The sequence below is a fragment of the Trifolium pratense genome, linkage group LG5 (assembly GCF_020283565.1).
Source record: "Trifolium pratense cultivar HEN17-A07 linkage group LG5, ARS_RC_1.1, whole genome shotgun sequence".
Taxonomy (NCBI): Eukaryota; Viridiplantae; Streptophyta; class Magnoliopsida; order Fabales; family Fabaceae; genus Trifolium; species Trifolium pratense.
Window position 1 is genome coordinate 54,078,290 of NC_060063.1, and position 26,707 is coordinate 54,104,996.

Consider the following 26,707-nt stretch of genomic DNA (forward strand, 5'->3'; position numbering starts at 1 on the left):
TCGTACTCTGGATTTTGAATTGAGATTTCAAGGGATTGTAAAAGACTTTTTTATAATAGAAATGTCTTGAAGTATTCAATCAAGACTTTTATAAAATGTAAACAAATCTTGTGGTATTCAATTAAGACAATCAAGATTTTTTTTTCAATCCAACGAAATCTGTTGGTATTCAATTAAAATTTCTCATGATTTATAAAATGTCTCGTGGTATTCAAAAATATATAGATTTGAATGGATTCTTTCTTTGGATGGATTTTAATGGATTGTGTGAGACTTTTTAGTTGAAAATACATATACATTTTTCTTTTAACAATCTCACGTAAAACATCAAGACTTTTTCAAACTCACTCAAGACTTTTTTTCCTGTGTGTTTCTTGATCGTTCTCTCTCACTCTATATTCTTTTTCTCCGCATGAAGGTTGTCGGGGAAAGAGAATGACGTAACCATTCTTATCTGCACCACCACAATTAACCATTCTTTTTCTCCACTTGAAAGTTGTCATGGAAGGGATGCACATAATATTTATATTCCTTTGAAACTCAATTGATTGAAAACAATTTTCTCATTCTTGTTTTTGTGCTGCCTTATAAAATTGATATTCTTTAACATAATTTTTTATCCAAAAAATAGATATATTCCGTAAAATAGTTCTCTTGTTCTTTTTTATGATTATTATATTTTTAAAAAAAAATGGATTCATTGATTTTATTTGTTTATATTAATTCCTTGATGTTTTTTAAGGAATGATTGATTGATTATTATATTTTTAAAAGAAATTTGTATTGAATTTATTGAGTCATTTAAATGTTAAAATTCCATAAATTTCTTTGAAATCTCAAAAGTCTATGTTATAAAATCTCACAGAGTCTTGTGTTAAGAATTTTGATTGTAAAAAGTCTTTTAAAAAAGTATTTTAAAATCTTACAAAATCAATATAATCTCACAAAGTCTTTTAAAATCTTCAAGAATTTTTTTGCTAAAATTGTCTTTTGAAATCTCAATACAATATAAGTCTCCTTAAAATAATATACTTTAGATTTTTTTTTTTTGTAAGAAAATAAAATTTGGTATTTTAATAATATACATTAGATTTTTCTTGTAAGAAAATAAAAAATAAAAAAATAGTACCAGACAGACACTAGTACATAGATTTGGTATCACTTGTACAAGAACTGAACTGGATCCTCAAAATCTAATCTAACCGTAAACAAATCACTACAAAAAAAATTCATCAATTTTAATTTTATTACTAATTATTGTAATAATTATTTGATTTTAATTTGGTGAATAAAAAAATCCAATTAGGTTATTCCCGAATCATCTCTTGGGTTCGGCAATGGAATTCATCCAGAGCCGCGTTGAGCCATGGATGAGAGAACAAGGAGCTAGACTCATGAAGGTTTCGTGGGGTCCACTTCAATGGCGTCGTATGAGATGGCCATGGACTAACCACCGTGAACAGAAGAAACGGATCAAGGAAGAATATGAACGCCGTCGGAAACAGCTCAATGATCTCTGTCTTGCTCTTAAAACTGATTCTCTTTCCGATTTGCAGGATCTTCTTTGTTGCATGGTTCTATCTGAGTGTGTTTACAAGGTTTTTTTTTTTTTTTTATCTTTCATTTCAATTTCAATTCGTTGTTTATGTTTATGTTGAATTCAAGTTGTAGAGTTTGTGGTTGGTTGAATGTTTTAGTTGAAATTTTTAAGTAGAAACCTATGAATTACATTCTCCGTCATAGGAACTTCTATAGAAAAGAAAATAACAGTAAAAGTTGTTGGAGTAATAATAAAATTATCTGAAATTACCCTTTGTGTTAAATGTATTTATTGTTGATTTTTTATATTTCAATGCAAATTGGTAGTACCAATAAGGGATATATTTGGAAAAGAGTAATAAATGTAGCAAAAAATACACTTTTTAGGTTCATTGTATATTTAATGTATGTATTTGGTCAATATACAATAAATCTAAAAAGTGTATTTTTGCTTGAAAAGTGTTACGGATGGAGTATCTAGAAATTGGTAGTTGGTCGTTTATTTAGGGACAATTTTTTTAAGGAAAGGGTCTTATAATTAGGGACGGAGGGAGTAGTTATTTGGATTAAATTATTTTTTTTGATATTTGATGTATATGGAGAGTTGTATTGTGGTTGCTATTTGAAGAGTTGTTTAAGGAAATTGTGTTTTCTTTTAGAGTAAACAACTGTTTTTGTCCTTGAATGGGTAAGACATTGTCGTTATAGTCTCTGAATGTATTGGGAATGTGAATACATCCTCGAGTTTCTCTTTAGTTAGTCATTTTGGTGATAGAATGTGTCTTTTGTTAGTCATTTTAGTTCTCAAATGTGTTTTTTTGTTGGTGAATTTAGTCCATAAAATTATTGACAAAAGAGAGAGAATGTGTTTGCAATTTTGATACATTTTGGGAGTATAGTGATGGTGTTTCATACATTCAAGGATCAAAATGACTGTTTAGAAATGGTGGAGTGTTTGAATTTTATATTGGGAAAGGTCTAGTTTTCATAGTGGATGGTGTGATACTTGGAAGATTTTCAATTTTACTGAGAATGAGGTTGGAGTTAGCTACAGGACTTTGATATGAAAATGACATTGTATTTTTTTATACTTTGTAGAGGGGGGGACACTTATGGTACACTCATTTTTATTTATTGGTGTATTGGTGCTTCATGTGTTTAAGCAACTGGAGCACTGACACACCGATAAAAAGAACGAGCATACCATAAGTGGCCTCCTTCTATGGAGTTTTTTTTTCTTTTCTGGTGAATACCATGGTAGAGTCTAGGGAAAAGTTGGATCCGTTGTGGGTCTATTGTAGATCCAACAACTTTACCTTGCATTTGCAAAGAATTAGCAAGAGGCTGATTTGGGAAATATATTGGTGACTGGCATTTAGTTGAATACATACAAGTAAGTAACTATCATTGTAAAATATGTTGGTAAACAATGAATCAGGAATTTCCACAATAGTATATGTCCTTCAAGACTCATACAAGCACTTAACAAAAAACATAGGGACTTTATTGAGTTTTTATGCGTACACCGCTTGCTTGAATATATGTTGGCTATAATCAACATCAACTTACATTTATCTATGACTTCCCTATATCACAGAGGCCTGCTACTGAGATGATTCGAGCTGTAAATAAGTTTAAGTCCGATTTTGGAGGACAAATTGTTGCTTTGGAGCGAGTGCAACCTTCATCAGATCATGTTCCTCATAGGTTTGTCATTCATTCTTCTGATCCTGTATTAATTGCATAAACGGAACTGCTTCTTTTTTCTTCTAGAGGCGTTCATCATCGTTTTAAAGCTTACCATTTATTTCTCGAACATTTATAATATATCGGATTGTATTTGCGGCAGAACTATTACAATTTACATCACCCCATGAGTGCGTGCTGAAATGCCAGAAAAGCCCTCCAAAATTAAACATTAGGGCTTTTTATGAGGTATTTTATGGATTTCAGTCTTAAAACACACCATAACATCTCTGGAAATTTCAGCTTGTTTCTTTGTGTCTCTCTTGCTGTCTAGTGCTGCTCTCTGCCAACTACTTTTTCCTGCCTCTCTGGAGATCCTGGCCACAACCTGCTGTCTGTCGTTCCTTTATTTCCCTCCCAGTCACTGTTTAAGACACCATTTTTTTCCTTTCTAATTTATGGATGTCATGAGCTTTGAGTAGTTTTATTGTTTTCGAGAAACACACACACATACATTTTAGTATTAACTGTAAACAATTTCAGAATAGCTACCCCGCTAGTCTTTCTATGGTTGGCTGCTCCATTCCACCATCCGTGATTGGGGATTGATAACACTGGTTTCAGTTTGTTTTGTTTGTTTGACAATCTAGCATGCGAATTCCTCACATTGCTAAGAAGAAATTATTAAATAGTTGCAATTTATTTGTGACCACTGACCAGTTAGATTTTTTGGTTCTCAGTCGAAGTAGAATTTCCTAAAACTCTTCAAGATTATGCAGTGTAGTGTTTGAATGTTTTGAACTGTCATACTTATTTGATTTATGATGTTGGCACAGGTATTTATTGGCAGAGGCAGGGGACACTTTATTTGCTTCTTTTATAGGAACAAAGCAATACAAGTTAGTTTTTCATATATTTATTTGTGTTATCACTTAAAATCATAACAACTTCTAGAATCTTTACATTTTAATTTTGCTGAAAGGGATGTAATTGCTGATGCAAATATACTTCAAGGTGCAATCTTTCATGAGGACGCTGCTGAAGAATCTGACGCACATGTAGAAACTGAATCTGATAAGGGTGAAAACCAAAGTGGAAAAGAATATACGTGGAATCCTCTAGAGTCCAGGTCAAAACAAATGAAGAGTAAATATAAACCTGCTGTCCATAGGGTAAATATTATTGTCCTCCATCTTATATTTTTTTGTTTGTATTAATTCCTAGATTCTTATACTTTGGAAAATTTCAAATAAGTTCTGTAGTTAAAAAATTGTAATTGGGACCCAATAGTTTCAAAACGTTTTGTTATGGGTCCTTGAATCCAGATTATTGTTTGAGCATATTCATAATTAATTGTTCTTTTTGAAACTAAAGGTTATTAAGGACCCAACTGCAAATGTTTACCTATAGGAAGTTGATTTGAAATTTTGAAGTAACCAAAAAATCAATCTAACCGTTTTCAGAGTTTATATATTGTTTATTCCTGCTAATATGGTAAATTGACATTAGTTTTCTCATTAGTTCTGTTGTTTTGGTGTTGGTTAGGCTTTTGTTTTGATCTTGCCATCTATTTGCTTCTTTGTATCCTGTTTTTCCTCCCATGGTATGTCTTATGCCTAGGATTGAGGTTGTAATAATTTTTGCTGTTAAAAAAAAAAAGAATATAATTTCAATCTTTGTTTTGAATATCACATCATCATGTGATGAATATTCTTTTAGAATATATGAAAATATCTTGATATTCATATTACCTCTGTCTCTAAAAATATAGGACCCTCTTGAGATTTTTTTCTTATCCCTTTTTTATAAGACCCCTTTTAAATTTTCAACTGCATTAATAATTTCTGTACTAAAATATCCCTAATTGTTCTACATTGTTTTTGTATCTGGTAATAAATATTGTGATGGGTAGATAAATTAATTCTCTCCTAAAGGGTAAACTTGGAAAACAATACAAATTGTTAAAAATTTAATGCTACTACGATACGACGAGGGCCTAGCACAAGTGGTTGGTGTGCAATGCATGTAAGTGTTGTAAACCCTGGGGTACAGAGTACAAGACCTACTAATTATTTTTTTACTGTGATTTAGTCAAGAGAGACCTATATTTAGGGGATTGAAGTAGTGTTTTGTTAGAGCATCTAAGTGTAGGACTCTATGTACTATACTCTATGTACAGAGATTTAGAATGTGAAAATCTAACAATCAGAAACCTACATTTTCTCTCAAATTCTCTGAATCTAATATTAGTTTAAAGGTGGGTGGATGAAATGGAGGACATATTCAGGTGTTATATGTGATATATACGAATTATTCAAGCTTAAGGGAAAATAGTACCATTTGCCTATTGGTTTTGCAGTGTTGTATGAAACTTAATGTTATGTGATAAAGACCAACAAGAAAATAAACTCAATGTTGCAAACACGAGAATGTTGTGATGGGTGAGTAGACACGCAAGTTAAGATAGTACTACAAAGGAATGCTTTAGAGAGAAATTTGGGGCAGCACTTATTGTGGAAAGGGTGGTAGAATCTTGTCTTAGATGATCTGGGCATATGTGGAAAAGACCTGCAAAATTCAATATAGGTAGAAGACTTAGCAAAACTATAGGCCAAATCACAAAGTAGGATTTAAATTCAACTAGTGTCATTAGTCATGATTTACAATATGACATGATGTTATGGTGCTATTTGACCCATATAGCTTCTTCTTCTTTTTTGAACGTTTGACCCATATAGCTTCGTTTTTTTTTTTAACGTTTGACCCATATAGCTATTGTCACCTAGTCATGGAAGGTTTTTGTTTTTTCTTCTGGATACTTTGTCATATATCGATACCATTTATGTAAATATTGTCTTTTTTTGGTAAATAATTTCCCTCATTATTTCTCAGGGTTTCATGGCCCGTGCTAAAGGAATACCTGCATTAGAATTGTACAGGCTTGCTCAAAAGAAAAAACGCAAGCTTGTTTTGTGTGGCCATTCACTTGGAGGAGCAGTAAGTTTGATTCATCCATCTGGGTTTCAGAACATTGTTTTTAATGATTTTGAACAATTTGCATATACTAAGTTCCTAATATTCTACACAGGTAGCGGCATTAGCTACTCTTGCCATTTTGAGAGTAATTGCTGCTTCATCTTCATCAAAGGAAAATGGGAATGTCTCTGTCAAATGTATTACATTTTCTCAACCGCCTGTTGGAAATGCTGCTTTGAAGGAGTAGGTTTTCCTTGTATTTCTTTTCTCCTATTCTTAAGTTGTTAGCTGCTCGTCCACCAAAAATAAATTTGTTAGCTGCTAATACTTTTTTCAAACATGAAAAACTAGGATATTTATTAGTTATTTTTGTTTGTTGTTTTTCTTTTTCAGCTACATTAATAGAAAAGGTTGGCAGCATTATTTCAAGAGTTATTGCATCCCCGAAGATTTGGTTCCCCGTATTTTATCTCCTGCATATTTTCGCCATTATAATGCTCAGTCTGTGCCAGTGGCTTCTGAAACTGAAACTAACAGCTTATTATTGAGAGAACTGGAGGAAGGGGTAACAAAGCCAAAAGCCAATGATGGAGAACAGTTGGTTTTGGGAGTAGGTCCTGTGCAGAAGTCCTTCTGGAGACTCTCAAGGCTAGTCCCTATAGAAGGATTGCGAAGACAATTTAGTAAACACCAAGAAAGAAGAATAGATTCTGTTGAAACAAGTTCATCGCCTGATTCTCTTGCTGATACCTTGATTGAGGAGGAAGTGGTTCAACCACGGTCACTTGAAATACAGGAGAGTTCTGATGGCATATCGCTCAAGCCTTTTCCTGAAACTGATAAACATTCATTGGAGGTGTCGGCAAATGGGAAAACAAATGCAAAGACCAATAACATAAATGGAGATGAAGGAAAATGGAACAGAGTACCTTATTTACCATCATATGTACCATTTGGACAGGTAGATATAACGGACATATGATTCATTACAGTTTCTGTCACCAAAGACGCTAAAGTTATTTTTTTCCTTTTTCTTTCTAGCAGTTTGTTTGTGCTTTACTTTGCATGTTATAATCACCTTGTGCTCTTTTTTAGTATTATTTTGATTTTTTCTTGTGTGATTTTATCCTATGGTGTTTTATCCTTTTCATGCATAGCATGGTATAGTGGTGCTACTGGGTCTGAATAAATTTTTCTCATCACAACCTGTTTTATGCAAGACAGCTTTATTTATTGGAGAATTCCTCTGTAGAGTCACTATCAGGGGCAGAGTACTCGAAGTTGACATCGGTATGAACTTCTTTTCATTGCTTATCAATACTTGACATAGTTCTATTCTCCATTTTGGTCTTAGCATTTATGATCCAACCTTGTCGCATTTATGAGGGAAATAGTGTAAGTTTCTCATTTTGTTTGCTTTCTTCTGGCAAAGGCATTTTCAGGTCAGATCAGTGATTGCTGAATTGAGGGAAAGATTTCAATCACATTCAATGAGATCATATCGATCTCGGTTTCAGAGGTAATTGTCTTTCTTATCATGTTGTCTATAATAGAGTTGTGCTTAAAATTATTGCACACTTAAATGACCATATTGGCCTGCATTTTTCCAAAACCAGATCATGTCCAAACTAATTTGTGCTGCCGCCTATTGTATATATTTTTGAGGATACATCCTTCTAGCTCCTTGAATCCCGGCTCAGTTGGATAATTATTGGTTATAGAAGCATGATGGCACCTTTTTAACATCATTAATTAATTATGTATTGAATAGAAATAATCCCTTTACTTTTACCGTTTTTGGTTGCAGAATCTTTGACTTATGTATGAATGAAGATGCATCATCTTTCTTAGGGATTGAGCAATGGCACCAGGCTTCTCATCTACAGCAATGGCTTGGGCTAGCTGCTGCAGACACTGTTGAGCTTGGGCATATAGTAGAGTCTCCTACTATTCGAACTGCAACTTCTATTGTTCCTCTAGGATGGAATGGTGTGCCTGGAGCGAAAAATGGAGAACCTCTGAAAGTTGATATTACTGGTTTTGGGTTACATCTCTGTACGCTTGTTCATGCTCAAGTGAATGGTGACTGGTATTGTCATTACCCAATAAAATATCTTTTATAGATTTAGATTTCTTTTAATTAATTAGGTCCAATTAATATCAGCCCTTAAGGCTAATGTTAAGAGATGACTCATCCCAATATATCCTAGTAAAATTTTTACTAGGAAAGAAAACATTTATTGCACTGATTCCTTGATCAGTGATGTAGGATAGGAAGGAGTTAATAGCGCAGTGCTTGAAATATACTCCCCCCGGTCTCAAATATAAGCAAAGATTCTCTTTCTAGGTTCATTGAATGAGTTATGTATTTGGTCTATAATGAACCTAGAAAGAGATTTTTTGATTATATTTGAGACCGGAGGGAGTATAAAACATTCAAGTGGCTTTTTCTGTTTCTCATTTCATATATATTGCCTATAAAATAACTTCCTTAACTTGACCAAAAAAAAAAATAATTCATTCACACCTTGAGGTATGCGCCATGCGGTGTACTTATGTGTATTTATATCTTACTTAGGTGTTCAACTACAGTGGAATCCTTTCCTTCTGCACCAAACTATTCTTCAAATCAAGAAATTCAGCCTGAGTTACAGAAGATGAGAATAATAGTTGGTGCTCCGCAAAGAACACCTCCAAAACATCAAACTGTGTTAGACTCTTTGATGCCTACTTTTACCTCCGTTGATTCAAAGACTGCTGGTAGTTCAGCACCTGTTGACAAGGATACATCTGTCCGTCCAGAAAGTTTAAATAACTTTTTAATATTTTGCACCAGTGATTTTACAACTGTTTCCAAAGAGGTTCATTTGAGAACCCGTAGAGTACGATTAGTTGGGCTGGAGGTATTGACAAATTTTTCTCTGGAGTCAAAGTGTGTGATTCCTTTTATTATTCATCTACTGACTTTCATGAGTTTGCTTATATACAGGGATCCGGTAAAACTACTCTTTTAAAGGCAATCGTGAATAAATGTAAACCAAGTACTGCCACTTATGATGATGCAGTTTCAGATATTGACCTGCAAGAAGTTATTGCTGACGGTTTGTGCTATTGTGACTCTGCCGGAATAAATATGCAGGTTTTCTCTTTTAGTCCTTGTTTTCCCCTGTTTTTTTTTACTGCTTTTCCCTGCAAAGTGGCCTGTGCTTTATATATACACTTGGTTATAAGGACCAAAAATCAAATATTATTTATAGGGACTAAAAACTTATTTAACCCTAAAATATATAGTAATGTTCATTCGCTTTTTTATTTAATTGTTTTTCAGAAACTGAATTCGGAAACCTCTCGCTTCAAGGATGAACTGTGGGCTGGAATAAGAGATCTAAATAGAAAGACAGATTTGATTGTTCTTGTTCATAACCTATCCCATAGTATACCTCGGTATAGTGATTCAAATGGTACTCAACAGAAGCCAGTTCTGTCACTTTTCTTGGATGAAGCTAAATGTCTTGGAATTCCCTGGGTTCTTGCAATAACAAACAAATTTGCAGTTAGTGCACACCATCAAAAGGCAGCAATTGATGCTGCTTTGAAAGCTTACCAAGTAGCTCCTACCTCAGTTGAAGTTATAAACTCCTGCCCATATGTTATGCCTGGTTTTGCTGGGGCTTCTTTGTCGTGGGAATCAACTAATGCAGAACCCGATAAAAGAGTGGGCGCTCAAAAGCTTTTATTTGCTCCTATCAATTTCGTTCGAAGGCCTTTCCAGAAAAGGGAGATGGTTCTTCAAGTTGAAGGTGTCAACGCACTGTGTCAGCAAATCCATCGTGTACTTCGCAGTCATGAAGAGTCTTCTTTTCAGGTGAAAATACTTAATTCCATGGTGTGTATTGTATATATTTTCCTTGATTTTATTGATTCCAAGATAGTAGTATAAGTGGGGAATTTCAGTGTAACAAGAAGTGCTAGCAACACTATTTACCACTCTCCATCCAACATTTGTTGTATGATAGGGTGAAATTCATGTTGGTTTCACCACTTTGAAAATATGACACATTAGTTTAATGAAGCCTTCATGAATTTCACCCAATCATGGAGTGGTAATATTAATGTAAACTAATAAATTTTATATGCTTTTATCACAGGAACTTGCCAGAGATAGACTAATGATGGAATTAGCCAGAGAACAAGCAGTATCAATTGATGCAAGTAAAAATGGTGGAGCTAAGGCAATTTCATTCAATTCTGCTGCCGTGGGTGCATCCGTTGGGGCTGGTCTTGGCCTTGTCCTGGCAATTGTAATGGGGGCAGCATCGGGGCTGAGGAATCCCTGAGGACCGAATTCCTTCATAATAGGAGTTGGATTGTTTCTTCTCCGTGCTTTTAATGTTTTTTTTATATTTTGTTATTAGGATTACTTAGATTGCAGGTAGAAGAAATATGTGAAAGGAAAATTAAATTTGTCACATTAGCAACATATAGTTACTCATTTATTAATTTATTATTGTAAATCCTCGAGTTTTATGCCTGAATGAAATTAGATTGGAATAGGGAATAATTTCAAATGAAACTGTGTTAGGCTGAGCCTAATTTCAAATGAAACTTGCAGTAAAATTTTCTCTTAAATAAATTTCAATTCACTTTCATGTCAGAACCCTAACATCTGAAAACATTTTTAATGAGATTTATTTTTGTCGCCCTACTGGTTACTCATGTGCCCTACGCATTTCCCTTTTTACTCTTCCGCTACTTAAGTAGCGGACGTTATAAAAATTGAGAAATTTTGAGGAAAAAAACCCAACCAAGATTTTTACCAGTTCTCTACTTAAGTAGCGAACATATTCCTATACTTAAGTAGCAGATATTATAAAAATGTGAAATTTGAGGGAAAAAAATACCCTCTAACATGAAAATTTCTCATTATAATCCGTTACTTAAATAGCGGATGTTATAAAAATTTAAAATAAATTTCTTTTTGTGAATTTGGACGGATTTATGGTGTTATGGATGAGTTGGAAAGGCTTAAGAATACAGTTGAATCCATCAGAGCTGTCCTCCTTGATGCCGAGGACAAACAAGAGCAAAGTCATGCTGTGCAAATTTGGATAAGAAAGACTCAAAGATCATGTGCTTCATTTAAGATAAGATACGGCCAAGATACTTTAATCAAAAAATTAAATTTAAAATTTAATATATAAATGCAAAAAAATAATGACTAGCCATTAAATAATATTGATAATAATCACATAGTAAAAACAGTTCAGATAAAATTTTGAAGAAAAACTAACTAGTATAGGTTAATTTTAAATGTGTCGGCAATAGATAATAGTTGCTCATATTGGTCATGTGGACGAGAGTGGCGCAACTTGTAGACAAAACTCAACAACAATTATTTTTTAAGATAAAGATAAAGATAAAGATTCTTTAATTATTTGCTCACTTCCTGTTATTCATTGCATGCTGCTCTAAAACTCTACAAAAATCGATCTGCTTGCTTTGTGTTCTTTTTTGATCTTTGAAGAATGGCTGAACAAATTCCATATGCTGTTGCTGCAAGCCTAGTTAACAGGTAGCTTAATTTTCAACTGTTTATCTATTTTTTTAAGGGAATTCAAGCCTAGTTAGTTGCTATATATGCTGATTTATTTATTTTTGTTCAGGTTGGCTTCTGCTGCTTTTCGTGAGTTTGGACGGATTTATGGTGTTATGGATCAGTTGGAAAGGCTTAAGAGTACAGTTGAATCCATCAGAGCTGTGCTCCTTGATGCTGAGGAGAAACAACAGAAAAGTCATGCTGTGCAAATTTGGATAAAAAGACTCAAAGATGATGTACTTCATCCTGCTGATAACTTGCTAGATGAATTTCTTATTGAAGATATGAGACACAAAATGGATGAATCTCATAAGAACAAAGTGAGTCAGGTACTTCATTCTTTATCTCCAAATAGAATTGCTTTTCGCCGAAAAATGGCTCATGAGATTGAAAAAATACAAAAAAAACTTAATGATGTGGTGAAAGATATGTCTAGCTTGAATCTTAACCACAATATTGTTGCGGTTGAGCAAAGTAACACTATAAGGAGGGAAACGAGTTCTTTTGTGTCACAATCAGATATCATCGGAAGAGAAGACAATAAAAATGAGATTATAAGCTTGTTGAGGCAATCACATGAAAATCAACATATCTCTGTGGTTGCTATTGTTGGGATTGGTGGTTTGGGAAAGACTGCTCTTGCTCAATTGGTATATAATGATGGTGAAATAAAAAATATTTTTGAAAATATTATGTGGGTATGTGTCTCTGATAACTTTGATGTCAAAACTATTCTCAAGAACATGTTGGAGTCATTAACAAAGAGCAAAATTGATGAACCGTTATCATTGGACAACTTGCAAAATATGTTTCGTGACAAATTAACTAGTCAGAGATACTTGTTAGTTTTGGATGACATTTGGAATGAGAGTTTTGAAAAATGGGCTCAATTGAGGACTTACTTGATGTGCGGTGCTCAAGGCAGTAAGATTTTAGTGACAACTCGTAGTAAAACCGTGGCACAGACAATGGGTGTAAGTGACCCCTATGTTTTGAATGGTTTGACTCAAGAAGAATCATGGGGTTTGTTAAAGAAGATTACGTTTGGGCACGATACTATTGAAGTGAATCGGTCTCTTGAATCAATTGGTAAGAAGATGGCAAAAAAGTGCAGTGGCGTTCCACTAGCAATCAGAACACTAGGAGGCCTACTACAGGGTAAAATTGAAGAAAGAGAATGGATTGATGTTTTACAAGGTGACTTTTGGAAATCATGTGAAGACGAAGAAAGCATCATGCCAGTGTTGAAACGAAGTTACCAAAACTTGTCGCCTCAACTGAGACAATGTTTTGCCTACTGCTCTTTATATCCCAAGGATTCGATAATACAGAAGGACGAGTTGATTCATCTTTGGATGGCGCAAGGTTATTTTGAATGTTCAGGTGGAAAGAAGCTCATGGAAGATATCGGTGAGGAATTCGTAAATACTTTCTTGATGAAGTCATTTTTCCAAGATGCTCAACTTGGTTTTTTTGGTGATATAGTTCGTTTCAAAATGCATGATTTAATACATGATCTTGCAATGCAAGTTGCCGGCAATGATTGTTGTTACTTGGAAAGCGAGACAAAAAGACCTGTAGGAAGTCCCATGCATGTAATGTTGAAAAGTGATGATATTGGTTTGCTAGAATCAGTGGATGCAAGTAGGATGCGAACTTTGATTTTGTTGTCCAGTCATGATTGGATTATGAATGAGAAGGAATTGTCTATTATTTTAAAATTCAAATACTTACGCGTCTTGAAGTTGTCATATTGTTCTTTAAGTAAGTCGTGTGATTCAATCGCAAAATTGAAGCATTTAAGATATATTGAATTATGGAACTGCAAAGGACTAGGAAGTCTTTCCAAATTCATAAGTTATCATGTTTGCTTACAAACAATAATATCAAAGGAATGTAAAGAGGTTGAATTTTCTGCAAAAGATATCTCAAAATTAATCAATTTGAGACATTTTCATATTGAAAATTTGAAAGCCTCTGAAAAGAAGAAGACAGCGTCTCAATTTGGAAAATTGGGTGTGGGGGGACAGTATAATATTTTTTCAAAGTTTTTTCTTTCACTCACAAATATTGTTCGAATCTCTCTCGAAGGTTGTCATGGTTTGAAGTATCTCCCACCAATGGAACGTCTCCCGTTTCTTAAGTCAGTTACTATATGTTATCTTCGTGAATTGGAAGTCATATATTATGAAGAGCCTCTTTTATCGGAATCATTTTTCCCATCCTTGGAGGAACTCACAATTAGCGATTGTCATGAGCTGAGGGGATGGAGTAGGATGAGGGATGATGTCAATGATGATGATGATGATATCTCTTCACAGTCATACCATCTCTCCTTTCCTCGTCTTTCTGAATTAGAGATACAGTGTTGTTCAAAGTTGACTCACATGCCTACTTTTCCAAAACTTGACAAGAGATTGATATTACTACATGCTAGAGTGGAGCCATTGGAAATAACATTAAAGTGTTCGATTGAATTACCTCCTCTTTCCATGCTAAAAAACTTGGCAGTTGGCGGAGATGATCTAGATGTGAAAAAACTCCCAAAGAATTGTCTGCAAAATCTGATTTCTCTTGAGGAATTATTTTTAGATGGGCTTCCAAGTCAAACAATTCAGGAAATTGAAATTTTGTTTATGGACGACCTCAACTATCTTCCTTCATTGCGAAATATTATGTTTCGTTTTTGTCATGATCTAAAGGCATTGCCAGATTGGATTTGCAACCTCTCATCACTTCAGTATATGGGCATCGATTTCTGTGAAAATTTGGATTCACTGCCTAAAGGAATGCCTCGCCTTGCCAAATTGCAGACCCTAGATATCCTTGAGTGTTCCCTTTTAATTGATGAATGTGAGACACAAACAAGTGCAACATGGCCCAAAATTGCTCACATCCCAAACATAATCTTAAAAAGGTTTGAAATATTTTATTTTAAAACTTGCAATTTCTTTTCACTTATCCATGCGTTATCTTTTGCTGTTTTAAGTTTAGATTCAGAATTTTAAAGTGTTCTTTTAAGTGCAAAGACTCATTGTTGACTGTTGACAGGAATTGGAGGATTGAAAATGGGATCAATTTCACTAGGTAACTAACTGTCAAGGTGAGTCTTTTATTTATCTTTCCAACATTTGATTTAACTCTCATACTGACTTTATAAGATACACAAATTATCACATAACATCTATCTCCACGGACGGACCTGGAGGGGGGCAAGCAGTGGCCAAGGCCCCCCCTCCCCCTCATCTACATACACACATATACATAACATAATATATCATATTATATCATATACCATTTTTTTAAAGCAATATTATATCATATACCATTAGTATATTTTAATTTGTAAATATATCTATTATTTATCATTTACATTATATAAATAAGAATTTAATTGATATGTATTTACGGTGTAAAAATATTTATATTGTCGAACAATTATAAGTGTTGAATTATTAAAAATATAGCCTTTTAATAAATAAAAAATTAGTCGTTTCGAGTGGTAAGAGTTTTGAGTCTCTTAAGTAAGTGGTCAAAAGTTTCATATTTGGCTCTTACGTATGAACAAAATTCGATTGAGGGGAAGAACATATTTTTTGTGCCTCACATATTTCTCGAAGGCGATTAGTCATCAGTCACCATTAAACAAGAACTTTGTAAATATAACACGATAATATTAAAAAAAAAAAATTACATGGACAAGTGTAATAGAAAATCTACATTCATTTTTATTATTATTTTACTATTTTTCGGCCCCCAGTGTGATAAACTTCTGGATCCGTCCCTGTTTATCTCTATTTAATCAAAATTCCTAATTAATTATCATCTTAACCATTTTGTTGAATATTAATTCAACCTTAGGTTGTTAAGATCATAGTTAGTGGTTAGTTAGTTAGTTATTAACTAACTATTGTTGAGGTAACTTGCTAAACAAGTTAACCAGTTAGCTTTTATAGAAGCTATAAATAGATAGTGTGTATACTTTGTATGATATCTCAATCATTCCATTAATCAGAATTACACATTTTTCTATCATCTCTTGATCACATTCTTTTCTCTCTTCTTCTTTCTTATAGTGCAAGTAACCAAATTTGCACTGACGCATTTTAGTTATTTACTGTTCTGTTTCTGTCATGGCAGCTATGTATCCAAGCTGGTCAGGTTATGATGCCCAGTTATCCAAAAGAAGCTATGTGCATGGTGCTCTTATGGTATTTTATTGGTGTTGTATTGGTACTTTATTTCGAAGTAGTCTATGTTATGCGATGGTATCTTATTCAAACTTTGTTGATGCTTTAATTATTGGTTGTAAGAAGTTGTTGTACATTTTATCTAAGCCTCTACATTTCATTACTTTGGAATTAATGGAGCAAATAGCTAAAGAACATTTCACTGCTTTTGGATCAATTGCAGCTTCAAATAAGAGTGTTACTTTCCTTTAGTTTGCAGGTATAAGAAATATGTGAAAGGATCAAAGGAATATTAAGATGCTGTTGCATTAATTTTAATTTATTATGCTAACTAGAGAAGGAAAGAGTAACTCAGTTACAAAGGACAATGGAATTTTTAATTAGTATTATAAATAAATTGGCTTGTTGGTCCTGGGTTTTTTCTTAATTTTTTTTACCACAAACCCAAACAACGTACTACCAATGTATACCCCAAATTTACTACATTAATTGTTATGTTAGTTTTTGTTTTTTTTTCTTCTTTTCTCTTTATCAAGATTTGAACTTTGGACCTCTAAAACAAAATTTCTCTTTATAACAGCCTGTCTCCAACTATTTGGAAGCCGTGTGGGAATAATAAAAATAGGCTCTAATAAAAATAAAAAGAATTATTCTTAATTTAACTTTTAAATAACATTAATTAAAAATACTCCTCCTAATTAAATGAAGAGAAATAAAATATTAGCATTTCTCTTTCTTAATAATTAAAATGTAATTTCAATAAAAAAAAAAAAAGTAATTTTAAGAACATAAAGAACATTTTTTTAAGAATATTAATTATATTTTTATATATATGTAAGATAATTATACTTTAATGAAACGTACAACGAGCTGCGCCTAGGGGCGTCTCCGACTTTTTGGAGGCTCTGTGCAAAATATATAAGTGACCCCTTAATTAAAATACATAAAAAAAATCATCGATTTAAATTGCATATAATATAAAATAAATAATCATTCTTATTCTTGTAAACATATAAATTATCAATATTAAACCAATTGCATTTAGTAATAAAGGGTTTTTTTTAATAAAATTGAAAACTATTGTAAAAAAAAAAAAGAAAATTGAAAACAAACAACACAACTAAAATAGAAAACCTGTGTCTGGGCCACTATTCTGTTACTATTCCTATTTTATTTTATTTTTCCTTTAGAAAAACTAGGTTGAACCTTACGGTGTTGCAATATATTTAATTTGTACACCCCTAACATACTAATATTATTACCATATAATTTTTTTAAGGCCCCTGGGCCTCCCCGCTAACCGTTTTTTATGGCAAAATCAATCATTTTAATTACTATATCTTGAGACCTAGGAGATACCACATTGCTATGCATGATTCTTTGAATTCTTTTCAAAATATCCACAGCCTCATATTCCAAGAAATCAAAAACATCAAATGCGAAAGATATAAATGCATGTTGATTGTCAGAACACACTCTCTTAATACTTCTTTTACTTTTTTCAAAGATGTTTTATTTTATCTTCAAACTCGTTGGTTGAGTTCTCTAGGAGGCAAACTAATATGGTAGCCCATAAATTAGCTAGGACAGCTATATATACGGCTAGTCCTCGTGTGTTTGATTTGATGTCAAATTGTATTGCTACTGATATTATTAATGATATAAGTTAATGATATAAGTTAAGTTTGTTATCGTAAAAAAAAAAACTCTCCTTTTTAGATACAATACAAAATTTTTAGTTGGCCAACTTTTCATTTAGATTTTTTAAGAATATTAATTATATTTTTATATATATGTAAACGTACAACGAGCTGCGCCTAGGGGCGTCTCCGACTTTTTGGAGGCTCTGTGCAAAATATATAAGTGACCCCTTAATTAAAATACATAAAAAAAATCATCGATTTAAATTGCATATAATATAAAATAAATAATCATTCTTATTCTTGTAAACATATAAATTATCAATATTAAACCAATTGCATTTAGTAATAAAGGGTTTTTTTTAATAAAATTGAAAACTATTGTAAAAAAAAATGAAAATTGAAAACTAAAATAGAAAACCTGTGTCTGGGCCACTATTCTGTCTATTCTGTTACTATTCCTATTTTATTTTATTTTTCCTTTAGAAAAACTAGGTTGAATCTTACAGTGTTGCAATATATTTAATTTGTACACCCCCTAACATACTAATACTATTACCATATAATTTTTTTTAAGGCCACTGGGCCTCCCGACTAACCGTTTTTTTATGGCAAAATCAATCATCTTAATCACTATATCTTGAGACCTAGGAGATACCACATTGCTATGCATGATTCTTTGAATTCTTTTCAAAATATCCACAGCCTCTTATTCCAGGAAATCAAAATCATCAAATGTGAAATATATAAATGCATGTTGATTGTCAGAAGACGCTCTCTTAATACTTCCTTTACTATTTTCAAAGATGTCTTATTTTGTTTTCAAACTCGTTGGTTGAGTTCTCTATGAGACAAGCTAATATGGTAGCCCATAAGTTAGCTAGGACGGCTATATATACGACTAGTCCTCGTGTGTTTGATTTGATGTCAAATTGTATTGCTACTGATATTATTAATGATATAAGTTAAGTTTGTTATTGTAAAAAAAAAAAAAAAAAAAACTCTCCATTTTAGATACAATACAATATTTTTAGTTGGCCAACTTTTCATTTTGATTTTTGAAAACTGTGATATGCAGCGTAGACAACACGTGGGATCTTGGCCATTATTGGTCAACACTATGCATTTCCTAGCAGCTACTCTCAAACTCACTCAGCAATTTTTCATAATATTCCTGTTAATATTCCTGTAGCAGCTAGTTCTTTTGTGTTAGAATGTGATATATATCGTTAGAATGTGATATATATCTTTGGAAGACCTTAATTTTAGTTGTAATTTAATTCAAAGTCTACGTTGGAATTTAATTTCTTAAATTTGCAAATTATTTTCAAATGTGCTGCGGGTTTGGGTTTGAGTGGAAAAAACCCGAACCCAATGGGTGTGGGCGTGGGTGTTGTTTTACCACCCGAACATCTTTTGGGTTTGAGTTTGGGTTTGGGTGATGATTTCGGGTGTGGGTTTGGTAAGTGTCAAACCCGCACCTATGGGCGCCCGTTGCCATCCCTAGGGTTGTTAATAAGATGTGAAATTTGAGAGAAATTTGGGTAAGAAAATTTTGTTGATTGTGTGAGATTTGATTTATGATTACACCGAGAAGAAGAAGAACAAAAATGTTTATAAATAAATTCTATTAACAATTTTTTTTAATTTCGTTTTCTTTTTGAAAAATTAATAATTATATTAAGTTATTTATCTACGTGGCACAATAACTTTAATAAAAAATGAATGAAAAGCCACACATGCATCCCACGTCATCAATTTTGTCCAGTCAACATCCATGTAGTCGATTGAGGGGGTAAATGATGGAATCTTCATTTTACAGGGGGTAATCACAAAAAAAAAAAATTGTAGGGGTAACGTAAAACTGACCTATTTTGCAGCGGGTAAAACCCTATTTACCCTTTATTTATTTATTTATTTCAGTGTAACCTTGTAAATTAATTGCAATTACATAACATAAACTGAGTTGTTGTTGCCGGACGAAAACAACCATCTTCATTATGTAACTTTTTTCTCGAGCATAAAATATATTATATTGGACAGTGGGGGTATAAAAAAATATATTATATTGTTCATAATGTGAACAATAGTGATGCAACTTGTAGACTTAAGGTGTTGATTTGCTCACTATTCATCCCTTCCCTTGTATTGCTCCGTCGATCTGCTTGCCTTCTGTTCTGTTTTTGAAGAATGGCTGAGCAAATTCCTTATGGTGTTGCTACAAGCCTCATTAACATGTGACTTCATTTTCATCATTTTGATCTTTTTTTTTTTCTTCCCGTTAGTTGCTATATATCCTAAAGAATTTCTTTTTCAGGTTGGCTTCTGCAGCTTTTCGTAAATTTGGACGGATTTATGGTGTTACAGATCAGTTGGAAAGGCTTAAGAATACAGTTGAATCCATCAGAGCTGTTCTCCTTGATTCTGAGGACAAACAAGAGCAAAGTCATGCGGTGCAAATTTGGATAAGAAGACTTAAAGATCATGTCCTATATCCTATCTTCCTGTCTTGAGGACAACTTCAGGAAATTGAAATCTGGTTTAAGGACAACTTCAACTATCTTCCTGTCTTGCAAAATATTAAATTTTGGAATTGTTCAGATCTTAAGACATTGCCAGATTGGATTTGCAACCTCTCGTTACTACACGTTATCATACTTATGGACTGTGTATGTTTGGCTTCACTTCCCGAAGACCCTACAAATCGTTGGTTGTCCGCTCTTGGTTAAATAATGTGAGACACAAACGAGTGCAACATGGTCCAAAATTGCTCACATCCCATACATACTCTTAAATAGATATTAAAGGTATGTACCCACATGACATCCTCTTAAGACCACTGCTAATTTTATTTGGTTTATGTTGTTTGATTTTCAAAAGTAAATGCATTCCATAAAATGTATTTTCACTCTTTGTTTTTGTTCATACTCTAAATGTCTTGGATCTTAATTTTTTATTGCATTTATTCTAAAATATGCAAAATATAATAAGGCTTCCTTGTTTTTGATCCATAAGTTGTTACTTTACTTTTGATCCTCTTTTGTTATACTGATTTGTGTCTTGGTAACTATGTAGCTGATGCCATCTACAAGATGCCAATGTTTATGGAAATGTAAGTGCGATGAAAGAGTTTTATTGGATCCCACATTTCAGTATTACAATTTCTGTTTATATTTTGAGATGAACTCTATTTCTTGAGTTATGTGTCAATTTGTATCATAATAACACTACAGTTAAATAATAATGTCTGTTTTCTTGGTAAAATATGGAATAAATATTCTTTTGTTACTGTATTGTATGACAGAATTGCAGTTAGATTTGTCATGATAGAAAGAATGAATGGTGCTTGGATTTTTGAAATGCATGTTATAGATGATTGATTAATAAGGGTGAAAATGAGACAAGTCAAACTCGTCTCAACTCGATTCGAGACTAATTGATTTAGTTTCAAATCTGACTCGACTTCAATATGAATAAAGTTTTCAGCTTAAACTCGACTTGTTTTAAGCTTACAAACAATTCAATTCATCTCATTAGTTTTAGTACAGTTTGTTCGAATTACATAATTTAAAAGTCAATTTTTTTTGTCAAAAGAAGTATAAAATTGTTAAGTCTCTGAACTTTTAACTTTAGTCCTTTTTATAAAAGGGTCATGTTAATTGGTGAATCAGGTGCACTAGTTAAAGAAGTTAAAAAAAGAAAATTTTGCATTGGAATAAGCATTATTCATACTTTTAAAATTACAACCCTTGACTATATTTTATAGAATATAAAATCACATTTAGCACATCAAAATAATATTTTATTGTAAGAAATTTCTATACAGCTCATTGTATTGGACATGCTCTTGTTATATAAAACAGCCAACCTTGTTTACCTCTAAAACCTTTCTAGAAAAGTTTTTTTTTTTTTGTGGATTAAAAAAGGCATCATAGCGAAGACATAGTTTTAACAAGTATTGTCCTGTTGCATAGAGTTGTCCTATTACATTAAATATGATATAATTTAGGCTTAATTAGTAAAATGGTCTCTTAAAGATATTTTTGGTTTCAGATTGGTCCCTTAAAGAAAAAAAGTCCAAATAGGTCCCTTAAAGAAAAAAAAGTCCGAATAGGTCCCTTAAAGACATCTCCGTTAATCAGTTTGGTCCCTAAAAAGAGGTCTGAATAGGACCAAACTGATTAACGAATATGTCTTTAAGGGACCTATTCGGACCTTTTTTTCTTTAAGGGACCTATTCAGACCTTTTTTTCTTTAAGGGACTAATGTGAAATCAAAAATATCTTTAAGGGACCATTTTACTAATTAAGCCTATAATTTAATGTAATCATAAGTATCGGTGTCTGATGCCGAAACACGCTTAATCCGAGAAGGGTCTGTGATTCATAGTTCTTGAGAAGTGGGATGATATAGAAGCTTCTTTACACTATGTGAACCCAAAACTGTCAGAAATTTCAAATGTGGCGGCAATAAATAATACTAGTTGATCATATTGGTATGTGGACAAAAGATTCTTTTAAAAAGCATCTATTGTTTTCATTATTATTATTATTAGTACTTTTTTTAAGATAATAGTATCATATTGGTCATGTGGTGCAACTTGTAGATAAAGCGACGACCTGACAAGAATTTCATTTCCTGTTATTCATTGCCTGCTGCTCTAAAACTCTACAAAAATCGATCTGCTTGCTTTGTGTTCTGTTTTGAACTTTGAAGAATGGCTGAACAAATTCCATATGCTGTTGCTGCAAGCCTAGTTAACAGGTAGCTTAATTTTCAACTGTTTATCTATTTTTTTAAGGGAATTCAAGCCTAGTTAGTTGCTATATATGCTGATTTATTTTTTTTTGTTCAGGTTGGCTTCTGCTGCTTTTCGCGAGTTTGGACGGATTTATGGTGTTATGGATCAGTTGGAAAGGCTTAAGAGTACAGTTGAATCCATCAGAGCTGTGCTCCTTGATGCTGAGGAGAAACAACAGAAAAGTTATGCTGTGCAAATTTGGATAAGAAGACTCAAAGATGATGTACTTCATCCTGCTGATAACTTGTTAGATGAATTTGTTATTGAAGATATGAGACACAAAATGGATGAATCTCATAAGAACAAAGTGAGTCAGGTACTTCATTCTTTATCACCAAATAGAATTGCTTTTCGCCGAAAAATGGCTCATGAGATTGAAAAAATACAAAAAAAACTTAATGATGTGGTGAAAGATATGTCTGGCTTGAATCTTAACCACAATATTGTTGCGGTTGAGCAAAGTAACACTATAAGGTGGGAAACGAGTTCTTTTGTGTCACAATCAGATATCATCGGAAGAGTAGACAATAAAAATGAGATTATAAGCTTGTTGAGGCAATCACATGAAAATCAACATATCTCTGTGGTTGCTATTGTTGGGATTGGTGGTTTGGGAAAGACTGCTCTTGCTCAATTGGTATATAATGATGGTGAAATAAAAAATATTTTTGAAAATATTATGTGGGTATGTGTCTCTGATAACTTTGATGTCAAAACTATTCTCAAGAACATGTTGGAGTCATTAACAAAGTGCAAAATTGATGACACGTTATCATTGGACAACTTGCAAAATATGTTTCGTGACAAATTAACTGGTCAGAGATACTTTTTAGTTTTGGATGACATTTGGAATGAGAGTTTTGAAAAATGGGCTCAATTGAGGACTTACTTGATGTGCGGTGCTCAAGGCAGTAAGATTTTAGTGACAACTCGTAGTAAAACCGTGGCACAGACAATGGGTGTAAGTGACCCCTATGTTTTGAATGGTTTGACTCAAGAAGAATCATGGGGTTTGTTAAAGAAGATTACGTTTGGGCACGATACTATTGAAGTGAATCGGTCTCTTGAATCAATTGGTAAGAAGATAGCAAAAAAGTGCAGTGGTGTTCCACTAGCAATCAGAACACTAGGAGGCCTACTACAGGGTAAAATTGAAGAAAGAGAATGGATTGATGTTTTACAAGGTGACTTTTGGAAATCATGTGAAGACGAAAAAAGCATCATGCCAGTGTTGAAACGAAGTTACCAAAACTTGTCGCCTCAACTGAGACAATGTTTTGCCTACTGCTCTTTATATCCCAAGGATTCGATAATACAGAAGGACGAGTTGATTCATCTTTGGATGGCGCAAGGTTATTTTGAATGTTCAGGTGGAAAGAAGCTCATGGAAGATATCGGTGAGGAATTCGTAAATACTTTCTTGATGAAGTCATTTTTCCAAGATGCTCAACTTGGTTTTTATGGTGATATAGTTAGTTTCAAAATGCATGATTTAATACATGATCTTGCAATGCAAGTTGCCGGCAATGATTGTTGTTACTTGGACAGTGAAACAAAAACACTTGTAGGAAGTCCCATGCATGTAATGTTGAAAAGTGATGATATTGGTTTGCTAAAATCAGTGGATGCAAGCAGGATGCGGACTTTGATTTTGTTGTCCAGTCATGATTGGATTATGAATGAGAAGGAATTGTCTGTTATTTTAAAATTCAAATACTTACGCGTCTTGAAGTTGTTACATTGTTCTTTAAGTAAGTTGTGTGATTCAATTGCAGAATTGAAGCATTTAAGATATTTTAAGTTATTGTACTGCAAAGGACTAGGAAGTCTTTCCAAATCCTTAAGCAATCTTGTTTGCTTACAAACACTAATATCAAAGGACTGTAAAGAGGTTGAATTTTCTACAAAAGATATATCAAAATTAATCAGTTTGAGACATTTTGATATTGAAAATTTGAAAGCCTCTGAAAAGAAGAAGACAGCGTCTCGATTTGGAAAATTGGGTGTGGGGGGACAGTATACTATTTTTTCAAAGTTTTTTCTTTCACTCACAAATATTGTTCGAATCTCTCTCGATCGTTGTCATGGTTTGAAGTATCTCCCACCAATGGAACGTCTCCCGTTTCTTAAGACAGTTACTATACGTGATCTTGATGAATTGGAAGTCATATATTATGAAGAGCCTCTTTTATCGGAATCATTTTTCCCATCCTTGGAGGAACTCACAATTATGGGTTGTCATGAGCTTAGGGGATGGAGTAGGATGAGGGATGATGTCAATGATGATGATGATATCTCTTCACAGTCATACCATCTCTCCTTTCCTCGTCTTTCTGAATTAGAGATACGTTCCTGTTCAAAGTTGACTCACATGCCTACGTTTCCAAAACTTGACAAGAGATTGATATTAATAGAGGCTAGAGTGAAGCCATTGGAAACAACATTAAAGATGGTAGATTCAAAGTCTTCGATTGAATTACCTCCTCTTTCCATGCTAAAATACTTGGAAATTGGCGGAGATGATCTAGATGTGAAAAAACTCCCAAAGAATTGTCTGCAAAATCTGATTTCTCTCGAGGAATTAGTTTTATGTTGGCTTCCAAGTCAAACATATCAGGAAATTGAAATTTTGTTTATGGACGACCTCAACTATCTTCCTTCATTGCGATATATTCAGTTTTGGCATTGTTTAAATCTAAAGGCATTGCCAGATTGGATTTGCAACCTCTCATCACTTCAGTATATCGGCATTAAGTTCTGTGAAAATTTGGATTCACTGCCTGAAGGAATGCTTCGCCTTGCCAAATTGCAGACCCTAGATATCCTTGATTGTTCCCTTTTAATTGATGAATGTGAGACACAAACAAGTGCCACATGGCCCAAAATTGCTCACATCCCAAACATAATCTTAAAAAGGTTTGAAATATTTTATTTTAAAACTTGCAATTTCTTTTCACTTATCCATGCGTTATCTTTTGCTGTTTTAAGTTTAGATTCAGAATTTTAAAGTGTTCTTTTAAGTGCAAAGACTCATTGTTGACTGTTGACAGGTATTAGGAGGATTGAAAATGGGAGCAATTTCACTATGCAACTAACTGTCAAGGTGAGTCTTTAGTTATTTGTTGATTAAAATTTAAACAGAAATATAAGTTTTAACTAATGTAATGGCTATGGATGTTGACATAGAATAACTAACTGTAGTTGAGGTAACTTGCTAAACAAGTTTGCCTGTTAGCTTTTATAAAAGCTATAAATACAGTGTGTATACTTGTATGATATCTCTGTTAGTTTTTTCCTATTTATTTGCATTCCACGTAAGCAAATCTTTTAGTCGCAAATTAAGTTGTTGTGGATTGCTATTTTTGGGGAAAAAACAAGCTGAGTTGGTCCATTCTTTTTCTCACTTATCCTATAATCTAAAGCACATCTATAGTAACTAACGATACTAAAATTCAGCCCCTAAAAAGGTGCAATACGTTACAAGACCTTGTGATGGGCAAGGCTCTATAAATAGAAGTATTCACTCTGTTTCTAGGTCACCAAACCTACTTGCTCTCTTTAGTAAACTACACCATCGAGTTGAGTGTTAGTAAAGGTTCGGAATATCGAAACAGAACTATCGCAACATTAACAAGGAGTTTCTGACATAAGCAATGGCTGGATGTTAGTGGCTTTTAATTCTTGCTTCCGCTTTCTGATTTAAACATGTTGCTTATGATGTACAACATGGTTAAATCGATTAAATTAATTTACATTGGATATCTCAATCATTCCATTAATGAGAATTACACATTTTTCTCTCAACTCTTGATCACATTCTTTTCTCTCTTCTTCTTTCTTATAGTGCAAGTAACCAAATTTGCACTAACGCATTTTAGTTATTTACTGTTCTGTTTCTGTCATGGCAGTTATGTATCCAAGCCAGTCAGGTTATGATGCCCAGTTATCCAAAAGAAGCTATGCCCAAGAATGCTGTTGGAAATGTAGTTGCAATTGATCTGGTTTTCCAAAAACGTGTGGCCGAAAAAAGGATTGGTGCTCTTATGGTATTTTATTGGTGTTGTATTGGTACTTTATTTCGAAGTAGTCTATGTTATGCGATGGTATCTTATTCAAACTTTGTTGATGCTTTAATTATTGGTTGTAAGAAGTTGTTGTACATTTTATCTAAGCCTCTACATTTCATTACTTTGGAATTAATGGAGCAAATAGCTAAAGAACATTTCACTGCTTTTGGATCAATTGCAGCTTCAAATAAGAGTGTTACTTTCCTTTAGTT

At 33.2% G+C, this 26,707-nt stretch overlaps 3 protein-coding genes and 1 long non-coding RNA gene across 8 annotated transcripts; all 4 read left to right on the forward strand.

The window, feature by feature from the left end:
* Positions 1 to 1,101: 1,101 nt before the first annotated feature.
* LOC123883122 lies at positions 1,102 to 10,715 on the forward strand. 2 transcript variants are annotated; one of them, XM_045931848.1, is made up of 14 exons: positions 1,102 to 1,598; positions 3,137 to 3,246; positions 4,062 to 4,124; positions 4,208 to 4,397; positions 6,118 to 6,222; positions 6,314 to 6,444; positions 6,595 to 7,162; positions 7,426 to 7,491; positions 7,644 to 7,720; positions 8,009 to 8,290; positions 8,780 to 9,104; positions 9,191 to 9,340; positions 9,530 to 10,066; positions 10,350 to 10,715. In XM_045931848.1, exons 1-14 carry the CDS (start codon positions 1,338 to 1,340, stop codon positions 10,536 to 10,538), a joined length of 3,054 nt encoding a protein of 1,017 aa, XP_045787804.1. In that variant the 5' UTR covers positions 1,102 to 1,337; the 3' UTR covers positions 10,539 to 10,715. The 2 variants fall into 2 exon arrangements, with proteins under 2 accessions (XP_045787804.1, XP_045787803.1); XM_045931847.1 differs by having other exon boundaries at positions 1,144 to 1,598; positions 9,191 to 10,066.
* Positions 10,716 to 11,455: 740 nt separating this feature from the next.
* LOC123883199 (disease resistance protein RGA2-like) lies at positions 11,456 to 16,204 on the forward strand. Of its 2 annotated transcripts, XM_045931938.1 has the most exons (4): positions 11,456 to 11,773; positions 11,865 to 14,714; positions 14,849 to 14,900; positions 15,938 to 16,204. In XM_045931938.1, exons 1-3 carry the CDS (start codon positions 11,727 to 11,729, stop codon positions 14,886 to 14,888), a joined length of 2,937 nt encoding a protein of 978 aa, XP_045787894.1. In that variant the 5' UTR covers positions 11,456 to 11,726; the 3' UTR covers positions 14,889 to 14,900; positions 15,938 to 16,204. The 2 variants fall into 2 exon arrangements, 1 of the variants encoding a protein (XP_045787894.1); XR_006800127.1 differs by having other exon boundaries at positions 11,510 to 11,773; positions 11,865 to 14,900.
* A 3,541-nt stretch (positions 16,205 to 19,745) lies between these two features.
* Positions 19,746 to 21,483, forward strand: LOC123883201. The gene is made up of 3 exons (XR_006800128.1): positions 19,746 to 19,864; positions 19,945 to 20,434; positions 20,703 to 21,483. It is a non-coding gene; the product is annotated as an uncharacterized LOC123883201 (long non-coding RNA).
* Positions 21,484 to 22,231: 748 nt separating this feature from the next.
* Positions 22,232 to 26,670, forward strand: LOC123883198 (disease resistance protein RGA2-like). 3 transcript variants are annotated; one of them, XR_006800126.1, is made up of 5 exons: positions 22,234 to 22,391; positions 22,483 to 25,344; positions 25,479 to 25,531; positions 26,337 to 26,394; positions 26,462 to 26,670. XR_006800126.1 is itself a non-coding variant. In XM_045931937.1 (4 exons), exons 1-3 carry the CDS (start codon positions 22,345 to 22,347, stop codon positions 25,483 to 25,485), a joined length of 2,916 nt encoding a protein of 971 aa, XP_045787893.1. In that variant the 5' UTR covers positions 22,234 to 22,344; the 3' UTR covers positions 25,486 to 25,531; positions 26,337 to 26,670. The 3 variants fall into 3 exon arrangements, 1 of the variants encoding a protein (XP_045787893.1); XM_045931937.1 differs by having other exon boundaries at positions 26,337 to 26,670; XR_006800125.1 differs by having other exon boundaries at positions 22,232 to 22,391; positions 22,483 to 25,531; positions 26,337 to 26,670.
* Positions 26,671 to 26,707: the final 37 nt, after the last annotated feature.

Excerpts from the sequence above, each read along its gene's own strand:
- LOC123883199 (XM_045931938.1), top strand. The coding sequence starts at position 11,727 with ATGGCTGAACAAATTCCATATGCTGTTGCTGCAAGCCTAGTTAACAG. Across the intron at positions 11,774-11,864 it reads GCTGCAAGCCTAGTTAACAG|GTTGGCTTCTGCTGCTTTTC; the intron begins GTAGCTTAATTT and ends ATTTTTGTTCAG. Across the intron at positions 14,715-14,848 it reads CCAAACATAATCTTAAAAAG|GAATTGGAGGATTGAAAATG; the intron begins GTTTGAAATATT and ends GACTGTTGACAG.
- LOC123883198 (XM_045931937.1), top strand. The coding sequence starts at position 22,345 with ATGGCTGAACAAATTCCATATGCTGTTGCTGCAAGCCTAGTTAACAG. Across the intron at positions 22,392-22,482 it reads GCTGCAAGCCTAGTTAACAG|GTTGGCTTCTGCTGCTTTTC; the intron begins GTAGCTTAATTT and ends TTTTTTGTTCAG.
- LOC123883122 (XM_045931847.1), top strand. The coding sequence starts at position 1,338 with ATGGAATTCATCCAGAGCCGCGTTGAGCCATGGATGAGAGAACAAGGA. Across the intron at positions 7,163-7,425 it reads CATATGTACCATTTGGACAG|CTTTATTTATTGGAGAATTC; the intron begins GTAGATATAACG and ends TATGCAAGACAG. Across the intron at positions 9,105-9,190 it reads TACGATTAGTTGGGCTGGAG|GGATCCGGTAAAACTACTCT; the intron begins GTATTGACAAAT and ends GCTTATATACAG.